This window comes from Protopterus annectens, chromosome 15.part0 (assembly GCF_019279795.1).
Source record: "Protopterus annectens isolate FY-2018-M chromosome 15.part0, PAN1.0, whole genome shotgun sequence".
Taxonomy (NCBI): domain Eukaryota; kingdom Metazoa; phylum Chordata; order Ceratodontiformes; family Protopteridae; genus Protopterus; species Protopterus annectens.
In genome coordinates, this window is record NC_056749.1 from 122,023,979 (window position 1) to 122,042,743 (window position 18,765).

Consider the following 18,765-nt stretch of genomic DNA (forward strand, 5'->3'; position numbering starts at 1 on the left):
GTGAGCTATATTTGCCAAGCTTTGTCTCTTTTCCTAAGGAGAATTCTGGTGGTGTTAGTTAGCCATGGTGTGTGTATGGCCTTAATACGAATTGACCTGGGGGGGGGGCAGTTTGTTTAGAATTTCAAGGAAGTTACTGTTTAAATTATCTACTGCAGCATCAAGGGGTGTTTTTTTTTTTTTACTAGAGATCAGTTACATTTTTTTAGGATATTGATTAGGTCTTGGGGGTTAGTTTTTTTATTTTTTTTATTTTATTTACTGTGGATTTGGTGGAAGGTGGTGAGCTTGACAGTATTGATGTTTTTTCTCAATAGATAGGTTGGAATATGGTCACTAAGGCTGTTGGGTAAGCAGCCACTAATCTGATAATTCTAAGGTTTGTTGATTAGTGTTCAGTCAAGTAAGGATTGATGGTTGTAGTTTTTATCTGTCCTTGTAGGACCTTAAATGAGTTGTTTGAAGCCATAGAGTTTGATGTGATTGCTAGGGTTATGCAAATTACAAGTTGTCCCGTCTATGTTAAAGTCACCCATAATGATAGTTTCTTGGGCTATGGAATTTGATAGAGACTGGATGATGTGCTCTGTAGTGGAGATGCTATTTCCGCGTTGTACATAGGTAGCTATAAATGATATGAATTTGTTTTGGCTAAGTTTAAGTTTAGTAGGTAGGATTTCTATGTTTTCGAGGTTATCTATGATTAGGCTTTGTGGTAAATGTGTGAGACTGCTCTTAAATAAGATGGCTATCCCTCCACCTCTTTTTACCTTCCTGTCTGCTCCAATAATGTAATTGGGTGGTGCAATTTTGTTGTCAGTAATGTGTGTAGATAAGGCATAGTTCCCCAAATTATTGGAATTCTTAAGAAATATCAGTAATTCAATGAAAAATCCTATTTATCACAAATTTGAGATTAAGTTAGATTTCACATGTTTAGACAATTCCTATTGGATCTATTCCTCAAAAATTAATAATGAATATTTCTCTAAAGAATACAAGAAATTAATATTAAAATCTACAGGTAAAACTACATCTTCATTATATTAGAAAATTTTCACTTGGAAATTTTAACATAGAGCTTTTGTCACTACTCAAAATCACAATTATTGGATAGAATTAAATGCTGGAGATGTGATTATGAAATAATAGCCGATTGGATGCATATAGTATTGAATAATAATGATTATAAGATCTTTATGAAAATAATACGAGAGATTTGAAACTAAAATGGGAAGTATGGAAGATAGCATATATAGTATAAAGGGGAAGAGTTGTCAAGAATTAACAGAGAAATTGTGGATGATATGAACAGAAAAGAAGAAGCAAAAATCATTATAGGAGACTTTAACAAGTTATTTGACATATTTTGACATGAAATCTTATGGGTAATAATGAAAAAATATACAAGTGAGAAAGTAGGAAATTATGTATGCCAGCATATGGTAATAATAAGGTAAAATACTTGTAAATGGCTGTTTAAGCCAAGTGGTTCATATGAAGAGTGGTGTAAGACCGCAATGTCCAGTGAGCTGTATACTCTTTGCATTAGTTATGAATGTGATAGCACATAAAGTACAAAATGCAGGAGGCAGTGTATGCAACATCTGAAGGGTTAAGAATTCCAGTTATGCTAACATATGCAGATGGCAATATTAACATATGCAGATGACAGTATAATAATTGCAGAAAACAAATTTTGGATAAATGTAGTAGTAATTTGCACAAATGAGTGTTTAGATATGATAGGGATGGCTTTAAATAAAGAGAAAAGCAAAGGTTTAGATGATGTAGTAAACATTGGGGGTAATATGTTTTATAATGAATGAAATTTCTGTGTTGGGTATAAAATTTGGGAATAAAGATGCAAGTAGAATTCAATAGGAAAAACAATAGAAGTAAAGCAAGCATGTCTTCTAGAGAAAATATAAATTATTCAAAAAAAAAGGCTTTTTTGATAAATTCAGTATTGATGGGAAAAACAGCATACTTTGCAAGTGTATTTATGTTGTCGGCAGTATTTGAAAATGAATTATTGCAGATATTTTTTCATTTATATGGCATTCTAGATTAAACCCAGTAAACAAGAGGAGTTTTGTATGTAAATTAAGGAGGAGGAGGTTTAGGGTTAATTGGCCTAGTGGTGTATGCTGCTTCATTACATTTGTACAAAATGTTAAAGTGGATAAATGAAAAGAGAGACTATTAGTAAAACTGTAAAAATATAAGTATGATCAGTTTTGGGGTATAGTAAAAAAAAAAAAAAAAAAAATTGAGTTTATAAATGAAAAAAAGTATTACCTTAAAAACATTGATATAGAAAAGGATAGAAAAGTATGACATGAGAATGTAATGATAAAACATTAGTTGAGAGGGATTGGGAGGGTGGCCTAATGGTTAAGGTGTTTGTCTTACAAACACAAAGTGCAGGGTTTGAGTCTCACAGGGGATAATTGGCTAGGCTTAAAATGGCTCGCAAGGGCAGTTAGCTTAGTACTAATCTATGAACCTAGTATGTAAAACCATGGGAAACTCTAGCATGAAAAAAATGAAAGCTATAAAAATAAGAAACAAATGGTGTAATTAGAAAGTAGAATATTAAGATTTTTTTATGGAGACTAGTAATAGATAAATTGCCAGTAAAAGTAAATATGCCATATAAAAAGAAAAGTGGTAGAATATATTTACAGTGTCAATAAGAAGAAGCTACAGAACAGGTCTGCTTCAGATGATATTTCATATGGCTGAAACCATATGACTGAAGTTTAGAATCTTCTAACACCTGAAAGAAAAACACAAAACAAAATTTTTTCCTGGACTTTTTTTGCAGGGGGAAGCCCCCCTGCACCCCCTGCTATTTAAATATACCAGCTTCGAGATCGGACTGCAACAAGGTAACAGGAAAATGTCCCATTCCGCGCTGTATGGAGATCTCTGTTCAGACCGTTCGAAGTTTTAAAACTTCAATCATATGGTCTCAACCCTATGAAATTTGAAGTTTTAAAACTTCAATCATCTGAAGGAGGACCCCTGCAGAACATGTGTTTTTGAAATGTAAAAGAGTAAAATAAGTTCATAGGTTCATATGTTGGTACTAGGCTATCGGCCCTAGGGCCTGTACGAGCCTAGCCATAACAATTCCCCTGGCTATTTTTGGGGACGACTATGTAAAGAAGATTTTTTTGAAGATATAAAAACTGGATAAAATAAACATGGACATGATTAAATATGAATTTTATAAGAATATAAGTAAAGAATATGTGAAAAAATAGATAAGTTATTTTATATTATATGGGTTATATGAAGTGAGAAGATAAATTAAATTGTTTAATGGTAAATGGAGTTTAGCAATCAGATGGTGGTTAAGGAAGGAGGAGTGTGGGTCTAATAAGGATGAAAATTTAGCATGATTAACATGATTTGATAAATGTCAAAAAAGTGATTGTATAGGAAATTATGAATATGTGTAATCCGTTTTGCAGATTTGTATATTTGTACATATGTAAATATTTTGTAAATAAGCACTATTTCTATATATAAATAAAGGACCCCTACTCTTTTTAATAGGTGCTGTGGAATCTTTTATATCTACCTGAGCTACCACCAACTCAAGCAGATGGGGCCTCAGTTTAACATTTTGTCCAAAGGACGGCACACTCAGGGGTACAAACATCCCTGTTATGCTGCACTGCAGTGTCAGTAATTAATATACCTGGTGTGGGAATAGGACTCGTAGCCTTCTGCACCAAAGGCTAATGTGCTACCGGTTGATCCACTGAACATTATAATGTAAGCAATCCTCATGTATGAGTTCATATCCTTTGCTGATTCTTCCTTATTTTTAACCTTCCTTTATTGCTTTAACTCTGTCACCTTAGCCCAGTGACAGCAGTTACAATTGTTAGCATGCATTAGCAATGTTCTTTGGATTTTTTTCTTATAAAGGTTGTAGAAATAAAACTCAGAACTCCTAGGTGATGCTGTTAAGTCTACTTACCAAGTAGAGATGCAAGATATTGGTGACTACACTCTGAAGTTCAGTCATGTATGTGTGATTGATGCATTTTGTTTAAAAAGGTTAAGATCGCAGTACTTCAGAGAATTCTCCTTTCTCCAAGAGCTTAATGTTAGTATCAAGAGTTATCAGCAGGAAAGTCCTCTCCAAATCATTGTAGTGGAGCATCCACTTTAAAAGTGTATTTAAGTCTTATTTTAATCATTTTGCAATAACACTTGAGTGCGTCATTCATATCTGTATCATGTTTCTTTCATGAAACCATTAATTGCTCATGTGCCATTACTAGAAGCAGTAGCCATTGCTTTTCTAAGTGCATCTCCTTAGCAAGTAGTTTTTTTAATAGGATAGATAAAGGTCGCTTCTAGTACAGCAGTTATAACTTTAACTGCTTGCTTTATGGTCCAGGGTGCTTAAATTGCTGGAACTACGGCAACTGTACAAACCTTTACTTTTTAAAAGAGTAGATATGCAGCATAGAAGTAAAGTAAGGTTTGGAAACCAAATCTAATGACTTCCAGTAGTTGGTCCCATCTTTTGCCAGTACTTAAGTAAAACAGATTTGTTCATATTGTGTAAATAGATTGCCATGATGATCTTTAGTTCAAAGAGTATAGGCAAGCTGGGCAGCACCTTCATTAAATACATATCCTCAGGGGCAGTTGGATCATCAAGACAGTGGCTCACTCAACCATTTCTTTGACAAATTAACATTCCTGGAGTTTCTTTGAATTATGGGAGATATTCTTCCTATCTTAGTCTTATTTTTCCTTTTTGTTTCTTAAAGAACTAAGATGGGAAGGACCTCCTAACAGATGATCTGATGTCAGTCTTCACTTAATCCTTGACTGTGGCTCGGTTCTGAGCCTTCAGAACCAACTCGGCCATTATTCCAGCTCATGCCTTCAAAAAATTCTTGAGCTAGGCTCCTGCCCATGATGCTTCTCACCAAACTACCTCCGATCTCGTTTGCTGCTTCATAGTGCCAGACACATTCAACCCAACCTCTGGAGCCTTGACTTTTATCTAACTTTGTTAGTTTTTTCTTCCCTTTACATTCTGTTTTTTTTTCTGTAATCTTTATCTACCCACTCCATTGATTCCCTGTAGGTGTGTGCGTGAGTGTTTTTTTCTCTCTTTTGCTGTTAGGTACTCTAAGGTAACATTGTGTTGGTAGTCATCCCCTTTACCATTGGGTCACTTCCTTTACTATTGTTGGTAAATCCCCTTCCTTCTGTGCTTAAAAAAAAAAAAAAGGTAAATCTCTTTCTTTCCTTTGTTTATCTGTGACTGCATGTGAGTATTTGCATGTATCAGCTTCGATTACGGCTGACAAACCCTCTAAAAGCACCTCCGGTTTTAAGAAATGTCAAAAGTGTGAAAGAAAATGCCAAATTCAGATGGACATATCTTTTGTGTTTATTGTCTTAGTACTGTCCATCTTCAAGAAGATTGCGCCAGCTGTCACGGCTTCTCCACTAGAACCCTGACAAGAGAGCAAGAATAAGCTTGCTCTCAAAGGACTTCTTAAGTCCGAATTTGAAGAGGCTATCTCTGGTCTCAAAGCAGAAGCCAGCTCTTCATCTTCCTCATCATCATCTTCAAAACCAAAAAAGCAAACTCATTCAGTTGCGACAGCATCTTTGGAACCACCTTTTAAATTGGCCAAGTCTCTCACAGTGCCGACTGTTTCCTCGACACTGGTGAGAAAAGATATTCTTTCATCAACACTGACCTTTGCAGTTCAGGTCTCTGTGCAGACACCTCTCGCTTTGGTACCAGCTGAACTGTCTGTACTGAAGGAGTCACAAATGATAGTTCTACCGAGAAAAATCTTGTTTTCCCTTGATTGATTCATTTGCAGACCACACTCAGTCTTTTTTTTTTATTTTGGAGAGACAGCCACCAAGATCTCCATTAGCCTCTTCTACTAGGTCCAGTAAGAGGCTGTCGGAGTCAGGTATTATGAGACTGGTTGACCAAGCTCCTGACAGCGAGGGGGATTGCCTCCATCTTCAGTTCTTAGCCAGGTTGGGTCTGGAACCCTGCCTTCTTTTACACCCATGCAAATTTCTCCATCTTCAGATGAGTTTTCAGAGCCCCTGGCACCAACCATCCTGGCTTCGACATTTTATGTGCCTGCCAGAACTCCTCCTCGGGCATCAGTCCCGGGGTCGGGGCTTCGTTGCCAGTTTGTAGGGACAAGGTTCTACTTCTATTCTTTCGGAGCCCCCCATGCCCCTTGGGGCCTCGGCATATGTAATTTCGACCCTGGCTTCTGCTTCGGAGGCAGCTTCCTTGGTGCAGGGTGGGACCACAGTTCCAAAAGAGTCTGTTTTTGTTCTGGGCTCCCATCCCTGTATGGGCTATGGAGAGGTCCTTGTCCATTGTGGAATCAGTCTATGCCATCTCTGTTGGGCCAAGTAACTTGTCCATCCCCTTGACCACAGCTTCCTCAAGTCTCTTCCCTGAGACAGAGGGCACAAAAGCCTCAGGAGTGATTCACCCTTGTGATATCTTCTTTGGATACTTCTCCGGATCGTCCCACCAAAGAGGTACCTTTGACGAGAAAGTGCAAGAGGAAGCACTTGGACTTCCCTGAAGAGTCCTTCACAGAGGATACCGATTTTGATGAAGGGAAAATTTACCCCAAGTCACCCCTGATGATTCCTTTGGGGACGTCCTTGAAATCCTGAAACAGAGGGGGTGGCCAGACAACACTCCGACCTTCCACAGAGTAATCGGAATGCCTGGAGGCTGTTTGCACCCAGCCCTGTACTACTTGGATCTCTCCACCCACTGATCTTATAAAATTGATCATCCAGCAGGCCTGGAAAATTCCTGACTCTATTAGGCCGATCCCTAAAAGACCTGACCAGATTTTCTCTGTGCCAAGGGTATTCCTGGAGACGCCATGGTGGTAGCAACAGCCACTAAAAAGGAACTTGCGGAAGAAAGTGCAACTGTCTTCCTAAAATAGAGTCTAGGAATATGGATAGATTTGGGAAGCACTTATATGCTTCATCCATCTTCGCTCTCAGGTCCTTGAATTATATGGTATATTTTGTCATGCTTTAGAGAGATCTGATTAAAGAGCTTTCAAATACTGTTTCAGGAGCAGTAGCTGAAGGGGTACAAGAAAAGGTTACTTCTCAGCTTGCCACCCTTGAATCGATTTCCAGTTCTTGCATGAGGCTAATTTCTCATGCAGCTGAAGGGACAAGAGCAGCAGATTCAGGCGTAGCCATCATCTGACTTTTGCTGAGCCATTCAAGTCTTCTTTCATCAGTCCTCCATTTGATGCATCATCCCTGTTTGGCCCAAAGGTTAAAGAGACATTAGCCAGATGTGAGAAAGATGGGAAAACTCTTTCTGCCGTGGCCATATGCTTCTCCACTCCTCAACAACCCTACTCTAGGAACCAGACAAGTGGAGGCTATGGTTAAAAAAAAAAAAAACAAGGACCTTTCCAAGACTCACATGGCAGTGATTTCCCCTGGGGCAGAGGGGGAAGTAATGATGAAAGATGCCTTCCAAGAGGCAGAAGTGTCCCACAGATCCAGGGGTCCAGAGATTTTTTTATATGATTACTTATAAAAAAGGAAGCCCAATTGCCTTCCTCTGGAGGGTGTCTGGGGACGATTATCCCTGCACCAGTCTGCTTGGCTAGATCTGACGATGGACATATGGGTGCAGGGGATCATTTCCAGAGGTTACTACATTCCCCTTTCAATGAAACCAAAAAGACAAAAAAGATTCCCAGACGTTCCACTCAGTCACAGGGAAGCAGCAGTCTTAAACTGCTCAACAAAAGTCATCCAAGCAGTCCCACCAGACCAGCGATGATTCAGAATTTACTCAAGGTTCTTTTTAGTGCCAAAGAAAGCTGAAGAGTCGAGACTGATTTTGGAGCTCAGCCAGTTGAACAAATCAGTTCAACAAACCAAATTCCTGATGGTCTTGGTGCAGTCAATACTTCCATTCTTGCAAAAAGATGACTGGATGTGCTCAATAGATCTTCAGGATGCATATTACCACTTAAAAATGGACAAGTGCTCCAGAGGATTCCTGCACTTCTGGCTGGGAGCCAGTGACTATCAGTTCAGGGCACTGCCCTTTGGACTCACCACAGCCCCCAGTGTGTTTACCAAATGCATTGTAGTGGTAGCAGCACATATGAGACTGCTAGGATTCTGAGGATTTCCGTATCTCGACGACTGTCTCCTCAATGCTGCCACCAGCTATCAAGTCATAAAGGCACGAGATTACACTTTTCATCTTTGTGCCACCTTAGGAATCACTGTAAACTACGTAAAATCCCATCTTGAGCCATCACAACACCTGGAATTCATTGGAGCTGTGTTAGCCACAGTCACTGGATTTGCATCACTTCCCCCAGAAAGGCTCCAAAGGTTGAAGTCCTATGTAAACCAGATCATTCAAAACAAAGTAACAGCAAGACTCATCCTGCAGGCTCTTCGGTCAGTGGCAGCTTCTATCACTGTAGTTCCCTTGGCCAGATATCCCATGCAAATTCTTCAGTGGCTTCTGGCCTCCCAATGGTCCTTGTTAAATCAGCCTATGTCCCATCTGAATTTGATCACCAGTCGTTGCAAAGAAGACCTGAGTTGGTGGCTTCATTCCAACAAAATCTTGTTGGGCTGTCCCTTTGTCCCTCCTCAGCCCCAAGCCATAATGACCATGGACACATCCCAGATGCGGGGGAGGGGGGGGGGGTTATCTGGAAAAGGCAGTCCAAGGCACTTGGTCCTGGAATGGAGGCCAACCTGCATATCAGTGTTCTAAAGATGAAGAGCGGTGCTGTTCATGTTGCAAGCATTTCAAGATATCCTCCCCTCCGGAACAATTGCAATTCAAACAGACAACATATCAGTAGTCTATATCAACGAACAAGGGGGAGCCAGGTCGTACCCTCTTTGTCGAGAAGCTCTCAGAGTATGGCAATGGGTGATTTCCTCTGACCCCTTTCTAAAATCAGTGCATATTCCGGGGACCTTCAACATGATTGCAGACAAGTTGAGCAGAACTATCCTCATGTCTTGTGTGGTCTCTCAATTCAACGATGGTGAGAAAGATATTCCGCCACTGGGGCCTACCTTGCTGCGATTTCTCTACGTCCCCTCTGAACAACAAATGCAGCAGTTACTTTGCCATAATTCACCCCCAAGGGAGTCAACAAAAGAGACACTCCTCCACGATTGGCCCCCAGTCTTCTTTATGCCTTTCCCCTGACTCCTCTAATATGACAGTTTCTAAAGAAAGCCAACAGATCAAAGAACAGAATAATCCCCATTGCTCCATTCTGGCCTCGACAAGTCTGTTTTCCCTTTCTTTGGCCTCATCTACTTCAAAAGCCCTGGATACTGGACTCTGCTCCAGACCTACTGTCCTACTTGGAGGGAATGTTTCATCCAAATCTTCAGCATCTCAAGCTTACAGTGTGGCTTCTCCAGTTTCCATGATTGCCAGGCATTGCTCCCTCACTTTCTCAATCTGATGCATCATTCTGGCCCACCACAAGCCTTCATCTAGAAAATTGTACCATAACAAATGGATACATTTTGCTAAATGGTCACTTGACTACAATATTGACCCATATGCAGCACCTGAAGGTAACGTTTTAGACATTTTAGCCTTACTGTATCAGTTTGACTCATCAGCTTCCACCATTCAGGTGCACCTTACTGCCATGTCTAACTTCCAAACTGGTTTCAACAGTTCATCACAGTTGCTCAGGCCTCCGTATAAAGAACCCTCTGCTCCATGGGATTTGTATTTGGTACTGCATTCTCTTGTTATCCCCCTTTGAACCTTCAGCAACTTGTGACTCAAAGTTCGTGTCCTGGAAAACCTTATTTTTGATAGCTGTCACTTTGGCCAAGAGAATATCAGAAATTCAAGCCTTGTCCTGTATCCCACCCCATGTGATATTTCATAAGGACAGGGTCTCCCTCAGGACAAATCATTCCTTTTTGCCAGAAGTAGTTTCAGAGTCAAATATGCAGCAAACCTTGCATCTCCCAGTCTTTTTTCCTAATTTTTCCAACAAGGGAGAGTACTGTCTACACTTACTGGGTGTACACAGGCAATTACATTTTTATCTCCATAGAACAAAGGATATCAGTAGATCCAACCAACTGTTCATTGCCTTTTCTACACTCTCTTTAGGTAATCCAGTATCTAAGTTTACCTTGGCAAAATGGTTTAAGGATTGTATCACCTTTTTTTTACAGCAAAAGGGACTTTGTCTACCTCGTGCTGTGAAAGCTCATTCAAAGAGAGCTGTAGCAGCTTCTGCAGTTTTTCATGCCAGAGCTTCCCCAGATGATATTTGTGCAGCAGCTACATGGACATCTCCGCATACCTTTATTACTCATTACATACTGGACCAGGTCTCTAGGGAACATGCATCATTTGGCTCTATGGTGCTCAGGAATATTCTTCCACGAGACCTCCTAAGATTCCGGTAGCTAGGAACTCTGTTCCCCAGTCAGGGATTATGTAAAGATTGACAGTATCAGATGAAGAAGTTATGTTTTACCATAATGTTCCATCTGTGTTGTTGATCTTCACTAATCCTTGACATTCACACCCTCCTTCCCCCTGCCTTAGAACTCTTGGTGGACCAACTATTCCTAAAGACTGGCTTCTTTATAGGGACACAGATTACTGCTATCAATTAGCTCTTGTCTACCACTATTCTAGGCAAACTTGATCTGAGGTAATTTGGTGAGGTGCATCTTGGGTAGAGCCTAGCTTGAGAGTTTTTGGAAGATGTGAGCTGGAATAACGGCCAAGTTGGTGCTGAAGGCTCAGAACAAGCACAAAGTCAAGGATTAGTGAACAACGACAACACAGATGGAATGTTATGGTAAGACATAACTTCTTTTTTCTTTATTATCTTTTGAAGATAAATTCCCAGTAAAGTAGAGATGTAGCTGATGCAGTGCAGTGAAATATAATATGTTCCATGCTGTAGCTCAAAGCTGATTCTGCAAGTTTTTTCTCTGATTTATTATTCTCAAAGAAATGGGAGTTGTGGTTGGTGCTGTACGACTTTTCTTTTAAAGTTTTTTTTAAAGATTTCCCCTCACTGAAGTTGTCTTGTTACCTCATTTCCCCGAAAATAAGACCGGGTCTTACACTTTTCCTCCACTGAAATACACATTAGGGCTTATCAGGGGATGCCTTATTTACCCCCCACCCCCACCCCGTACAGTAGTCTACATTTATTCATATACACAAATCGACATTTATTCATGCTCACAAATCAACATTTATTTGGTACTTTTCCATTATTGGGCAACAGTTCTAGGCAACGCATTTACAGTTGTGTTGAGAATTCTACATAAACAGTGAAACAAACATTTCAACTTCAGAATGTCTACACCTTGGCTTTTACAGTGCAATATTTCATGCTTAACAGAAAGTGTAGAAAATATCAATACATGTGTATTGGAGGAGGGGAATAAAACAGGTAAATAACTGCCACTTTTGAGTGGTGATGCTTTCTTTATTCCTTACCCAAACTGTAAGAGAAGAATGATGGAAATTCATAAAAATGAAGTATGGGAACTAGTGACCTTACTTTGTAATTACCCCTTGATAATGAAACATTACCTTATTATAATAAAGTAAAAAAACTGACAAGAGCTTGCTGGTAGCTGAAAGCAGAAGCAATCCATTCTGTTGACCCCGATAATGGAGAAGTTATTCAAATACAGTCATGTCATCTTCTTCTGGAACATTGTCATAAGTCATCAACCCCCGAATTCCGCCTGAATTTCTTGCCACTCCATTTCTTGTAGAACCATTGGCCCCAATCTGTCATGCCCAGCAATAGAGCTCTCCTTAAATGAGCACTGGTTGTCCATGTAGCCTGCTTGTAGTGCATTGGCAACACAGCTGGCAGTGATTTTATCCTATGAATTCTTCACCCAAGTCATGGCCTCTTGCAGGCTAGGCTTCACAAAGTTTCCACACTAATTTCTCTCCATTCTATTTTCAGTGTAGTCATTGAGTTCCATGCGCAAATAGTCCTTGAATGGCTTGTTTATTGCATTATCAAGAGTCTGGAGATAGGCATTCATTCCTGCGGGAGTCATTATTTGATCTATTCTTCTCTGTGCAAGGAAGTCCTTCATGTCTTTAGCGCAGTGAGTGCTGACTGAATCCCAGACTAGCAGTCCTCTTTCACCACCTCGCAAAACAAGTGGCAGCATTACATCGACCCACTTCCTTATAACTGCTTTTGTGCACCAGGCTTTTTCGGTTTCAAGAATGTAAATGCCTGAAACACGTTCAGTCTTATTTTTCTTGCCTTACTACTGATTAGAGGTGGGGTTTTCTTTCCATCTAGTCAAATTGCCAAAATACAGATAACACGTGCACTTTCGTAACCTGTGGAGGGAGTGTAGATTGACGAGGCACCCCTCTGATCAGTATGAGATCCTTGGCCGTAAACACTGCAGTTTCATCCATAGCAATCATGTTGGAGAGTTGGTATTTAGAAAAGTTGATGCCATCAACAAAGGACTTGAATGCATGTGCGCGTCTAATAACTTCAGTATCTTCCACCTTGAACAGTGTTGTCGATCTTCTTAGAGACAGTTCATATCGCTGAAGGAAGCCATCCAGCCAATGTTGTGGTGCTTTGAATTCTTCTGGAGATACTTCCAACTGTGGTGCCATTGCAAGGGCAAATGCTTGAATATCAGCCCTGCGCACAACCAAAGCCTTTGCTCTCCTGTTAGCAATCCATTCACAGATGTCTTCCAGCTGAGGAAGTAATGGTTGCCAACCTGATCCACACTTGCACTTCTTGGCATTTCCCTCGTCCACCTGTTGACTGAGGTTATCGTACTCTGCTCGCCATTTTCGGACCATTCGGAGATCCAACTTCTCTCTTTGCAGAAAGCCATCAGATTCTTTCCCGGGAGTCCTCCACGATTCCCTTCTTGTACTCGACGGAATAGCTTTCTTTTTGCACTCATCTTGTCTGGGAGGGTTAATTGAAGATTTAAGAGAGAGGATTGGCAACAAAAATGGCGACAGTTAAGAAGAGACAACAACACCCATTCATTATTATTAAGTGCGCATGTTTTACGTGTGTTGCCTGTACTTTGACCAATCAAAGTACACTTGCCAGTGTTTATGGGCCAAGGATCTCAAATGTCAAGTGTGAGTGAGGATTAGGGTTACAGTAAGACTCGTGGAGGACTCCCAGGGAAAGAATCTTATGACTTTCTGCAAAGAGAAGAAGTTTCGTGTCCAAATGGTCCAAAAATGGCGAGCAGAGTACGATAACCTCAGTCAAAAGGTGTCAGTAATGTTATTATTTTATAATTCGACATGTTTGTCATGTGTTGTTGACTATCTTAACTGGGGCTTATTTTTGGGGTAGGGCTTATATCATGACCACACTGGAAGACCATGCTAGGCCTTATTCTCTGGTTAGGTCTTATTTACAGAGAAATACAGTAGAGCCCATCATGTCCATTTTGCACATATACTTCAGAGCCATGCCATTCTGCAATATTTTGCATGTTTTGCTTCAACCAAAGGCTGTGTGAGAAGTGTTAGACATTTCTCTCTGCTTTTTCTGTACCCTAGTACATACATTATCTTATTTGTCCCCTTTCCTTGATCTAGCTTCAGTAAATCCAGAACTACTTCTCAGCGATTGGCTAAACATGCCTTCTTTTTTCTCCCCATCTTAGCTGTCTTGACTTTTTTTGTCTAAAACTACTCTTAATGCTTTTGCCTTCTGTTGTAAAAACTTTAATTTTCAAGATGTTTATCAGCACTACATTTTTAACCCTGTAGCTGTGACATTTCTGTTGCATCATTTTAACAGTTTCTGTTATCTGAGTTTATAAAGGGGTGCTGCAGTTAGGCTGAGATGTTTAGACTGTGGTTTCCGTGAAAAGCCACAGTGGACAAAATAATGAGTGAACAAGAAACTTAAAGGTTATTTGTAGCTTAAAGGTAATGGATTGAATTAAATGTTACGTAATGTACATGGACTTACTGTTTCATATCCCATTCACTGAGTTAGTCTGTTTAGTGTTGGGAGTTGTAATTACTCCTAAAATATTATATGCGGTTAATTCAGACTTGTTTCCACAGGCCTCTACCTCTTGATGAGCTCACAAAATTGATTGATGAAGCCAGTGGACAGACTATCAGCATAGCAGTTCTTACTCAGGTAAGTACTGCAGAATGTTTACAGCCAGTGCCTGCAATCTTTATTTTTTCAGAATGTATTTATTTATTTATTTATTGCTTCTCCAAGGGTCTTGCTTGATGGCTTCATTACTACATCCAGTCAGCTCGTTTGTTTTTAGGGTCCAAGATCCAGGCATATCTGGGTTAGGTGAGAACCCTAAAGCCCATTTGTTCATGCCTGGAAATCCTGATTGGCTGTCGATTTCTCAGTAAGAGTCTGGTTGTAGGGAATCAGGAGCACCCCCCATCTCAGTGGCTCCTCCAAGCCCCTGCCATTGTTGTCTTCTGAAGGGATATGCCCTTTCCCTCCCAAGTTCCCTTTCACTTCCATTGCAAGATTCACTATGACAGCGCAGGCTTTAACTCCAGCATGTAACACTTGGCTTTCCTTGCTAATTGTCGCCCTTGTGTTGAGCTACAGCTGTCTTCCTCCCCTCAAGATGGGTGAAGCAGACACAGCTGCTCACTTTCACCCTTCCGAGCCAGTTCTGTCATGTGCTGAAGCTGCCGCTCAGACTTGGGTCAGCTGTGGCATAGCCAGGGCTTTCTACTCTATGCCACAGAGCTGGTAGCTTTCCACAGTATATGTGTGTATGTGTCTGTAATATATATATTTTAAAAATATGCTGTCTTGATTTAGGTTTTCTTATGTAATATTTTAAAATTATATGATCGGCTTTAACTTGCATATAATGACAGATTTGTGGAATCCCGTTAGCTGCTGTTTAGATTGCATCATATATGTTGATACCATTACTAAGGCCTGTTGCCGTGTGTTCATAGGGCTTGAAAACTGTCAGGTGTGTTTTGGTGGCTGTTATTAGAATGCAGCCAAATTTCTGTTGCAAGCAAAGGTATTACGTTTTCCAAAGTAGAACAGTAATACTTCATTTAAAAATATGAGAATTTTCTCGATTTTAGGATTGTTAGAGCTAGTAAATAAATAACATTAAGAATTTATGTTATGCCTTTAGTCAGGAATAACACTTTAGGATGTGCAAACAGAAATTGTATTTAACAGCGCTGGGAGACTATATTTATAGAAGTTTGTAAATCAGTCTCAATGAACAAAGGAAACTGCATCTTTTATAAATTTGCTTATTAATTTAACCATGCAAGATGTTGATGTTACAGTAATTTTAGCAAATCATTGACTTTAGAAATGTTTAATTTTTTGTGATTCTCACCTTGGACTTTACATGAACACCTTTTTTTGCATGACCCACCTGCTTCAAGGATCTTGTTTTTTGACTTGGGACATTTCACTTATCAGCAAACTTACCCTATCAACAGCTCACTCCTAGCCTGAAGGAGTGAGGCTGACTAATTCCTTTTACACTTGCAACCTGCCTCTGTTCCTTCAACACTTACTTTTCCCCTGTTAAACATTAAAAGAATGCAGTTGAAACACAATAGTAACTTCAGCTTATGAAACTGTATTTTTTCACAGTCCTGCATACACATTTTATTTTTTTTATCAGTCATATTATAGAATAGTTAATGAAATGGAAATTAATATACATTTTAATAAGACTGATCTTGTCCCATAACAATCTCCCCACTTTGACACTATTAATGTCATACAATACATGCAATTATATTATTATTTTTTTAGCTTAATGAAATAAGCTTTAGCATCATAGTATTCATCATCTGTGATGATAGAATTGTTATCTGGTATGAGCAGTGACATTTTACGTGCAGGTGAGGTTAAACATTTTGTAATTACAGCCTTTAAAGTAGAAAATATTAAAATGATGAACAATGTAATAAACAGTACAATTACAATACCCTGGGCTATACTAGTTTTCAAGTTACAAAAACACTGCCCAACCATCCAAAAAGTGTTCATTGCTTTGATGTGCTTTTTAAATCCTTGGCCCTTTGCTCAATGAAATTTGTCAGTGTTTTGTGTTTAACGTGATAGTCACTAATATATGAACAGCAACAACTTTTTATGAGGGCATATGTTCCCCCCTTTTGCAGCAAGCATTATATCATGTGCCAGTTGATTTTGTAACACTGCACTTCGCATTTCAGTCATTTCTCGATTTACCATTGTTATGTGATGCGAAGTTCCATTGACTACCTCCTGAAGTATTTGAGCAAGCATGGTGATTTCAAGCATTGTTCTGCCCAGTGGATTGCCTGCTTATTTTTTAGTCTACTGCTGGAGGATTTTTGGATGTGTAGGAGTGATATAGCCCACAAAGCAGCATTTAGACCAGTTTGTAGGCAACCAGGGGTAGGCACGATCACCCTCAGATGTAGTAAGTGCAAAGAGTCTGATATGTTTTTATGTCTGATGTCATTACATTTACTGGTTCCTACTGGTACAGTTCCATTTCTGGCATAACGTGTTCCAATGATGTATAGTTGCAAGTTGAAGAGAGACAACCTTTGAGAAATTAGTCACATTATGCCAAGTTAGATTGATGTCACAAAGATTCTTTTCAAATGACATCTGTGATGGAGGAATAGGAATTATAGGAATTCCTGCCTTAGAATGATGAGGTATATGCGAACATACCCAACAGTTTGTTACATTTAAATCTATAGCATATTGCCAAAGAACCAGCAGGAAACTGTTTTTTCTCTACCAGGAGTGAGGGTACCTGTTGTCACTGGATTTATTATGGACTGCTGCTGAAGTTGACTTTTCTACTGGACAGATTTTGTTGGCTGCACTGATTTGTTTGGGGCTGCCACACGACATGTTTTTTTTTGCAGTGAGGCGAATGGATCCACGTTGGTAGTTCTGCACAGCGAAGAGCAGTCAGGGTAATTAACGGCCCCTGGAAAGGGCCTTTCTACCTCGGGCTTAGTTCTTTTTCTTGAAAGTTGTGACGTAAACCTAGTCACCTGGCTGTAGTTGATGACAAGGCTGGTCAGGAGGTTGTGGAAGGGCTGCTTTTACTGTTTGATAATATTGCTGTAAAAAATAAACAAGTTTTCGAAAGTAAGAAATTATAGCATTATTTGACAAAGTTAAATATGCATTTTCCACGGGAGGGGTAGCTGGAAGGCCCATGGGTCTTCCCATTAATATTTCATATAGGCTGAACTTTCTATTATTATTTAGTGAGGCTGTTGTACTCGATGCTAAGGGGAGGGTTTTGGGCCACTTTAAGTGGGTTTTAGCATAAATCTTTGAAATTTTATTTTTAAGGGTCCTATTAACCCTCTCTAAAAGCCCAGATGACTGTGGATGGTTGGGACAGTGATGGCTCAACTTAGTATTAAAAATTTTGCATAGCTGTTTCATTAATGAATTATTAAAATATGTTTCCTGGGCACTATTGATAGTACCCAGTATAACAAATTTCGGTATAAAATCGTACATGACTTTCTTGATAACTGTGACAGCGACATGGGTAAGCTTTTACCCATGCCAAAAACATGCACACCATCACCAAAATAAATTCTAAGTTATGAGTCTTGGGCATCTGGATGACGTCTAGCTGCATATTAACAAAAGGTCCTCAGGGTGGTGGTAAACATGCAGTTTTAATGTTTGCATTTTTACTAACATACTCTTGGCATATAGCACATTTATTTACATCCTGAAGTATCAAAGAGGAGACATGAAGGGCATAACAACTTCGGGTAATTTGATTAAATAAAGCTGTCTTACCTGCATTTGGCTGGTGGATAGTATGTCCTTACCAGGTAGGGTAGTAAAGAGGCAGGTGCCACCAATCTGCCATCTGGATGTCACCACAACCGATCGACGAATTTGCTGCATTTATCCTTAAGCCACCTCTGAACTTCTCCCTGTGATTCTTCAGCTTGAAAGGCTGGCAACTTTTCAAAATCAAACACATCATTACTGCTGGAGTTTGTCATAGTTAACATGCACAGATCTTTAAAAACAATCTTTTACTACTTGCTTAGCAACTTGATCTGCCAAATTGTTGCCCTTTGTTGTAACATCTATGCCTTTTTGATGGGCACAACATTTGATTACAGACCGCCTCCTAGGTAGCAAAAGTGCATCTAACCATCATTTTATGTACCCTGAATTTTTAGTTTGATTTCCCAAAGAGGTCAAAAAACATTTCCGTTTTCAAGGTTGCCCAAAGTTATGTACCACCCCAAAGACTTAACGACTGTCCATAAAAATATTGCCAACCTTGTCTTCGGCTAACTCAGACTTTTTGCAGCGCCACTAATTCAGATATTTGAGCAGAATGAACACCCTCTAATTCTTGTTGCAACAATATTGTAACTTCGGTGCAAATGGATATCCCTGCAATCAGTTGTCCCCTTTGATTTCTTCCACATAAATCGTCCACAAATGGATTGACTTTGGCGTTGGATATAGGAATGTCGTTTAAGTCCTTCCTAGGAGAAAGCAGATAGATGCACACAATCATGCTCTTTACTCTCCTCAGCAGTAGACAACAGAAATGCAGGATTTAGAATGGGACAAAGCATTAGAGAAAGATGGATCAGAATGGATCAGAAAGAAACATGAGTTTATATTTAGTTAGACTTGCAGT

General features: G+C 39.6%; 1 protein-coding gene across 5 annotated transcripts in view; it reads left to right on the plus strand.

Moving 5' to 3' along the window:
• PHKA1 (phosphorylase kinase regulatory subunit alpha 1) overlaps positions 1 to 18,765 on the plus strand; it is a 3,177,076-nt gene that overhangs the window by 2,182,468 nt on the left and 975,843 nt on the right. For all 5 annotated transcript variants that reach the window (XM_044057561.1, XM_044057557.1, XM_044057558.1 and 2 more), the window contains exon 25: positions 14,165 to 14,243. In XM_044057561.1, the coding sequence (XP_043913496.1) occupies positions 14,165 to 14,243 (79 nt within the window). The remainder of the gene's footprint in view (positions 1 to 14,164; positions 14,244 to 18,765) is intronic.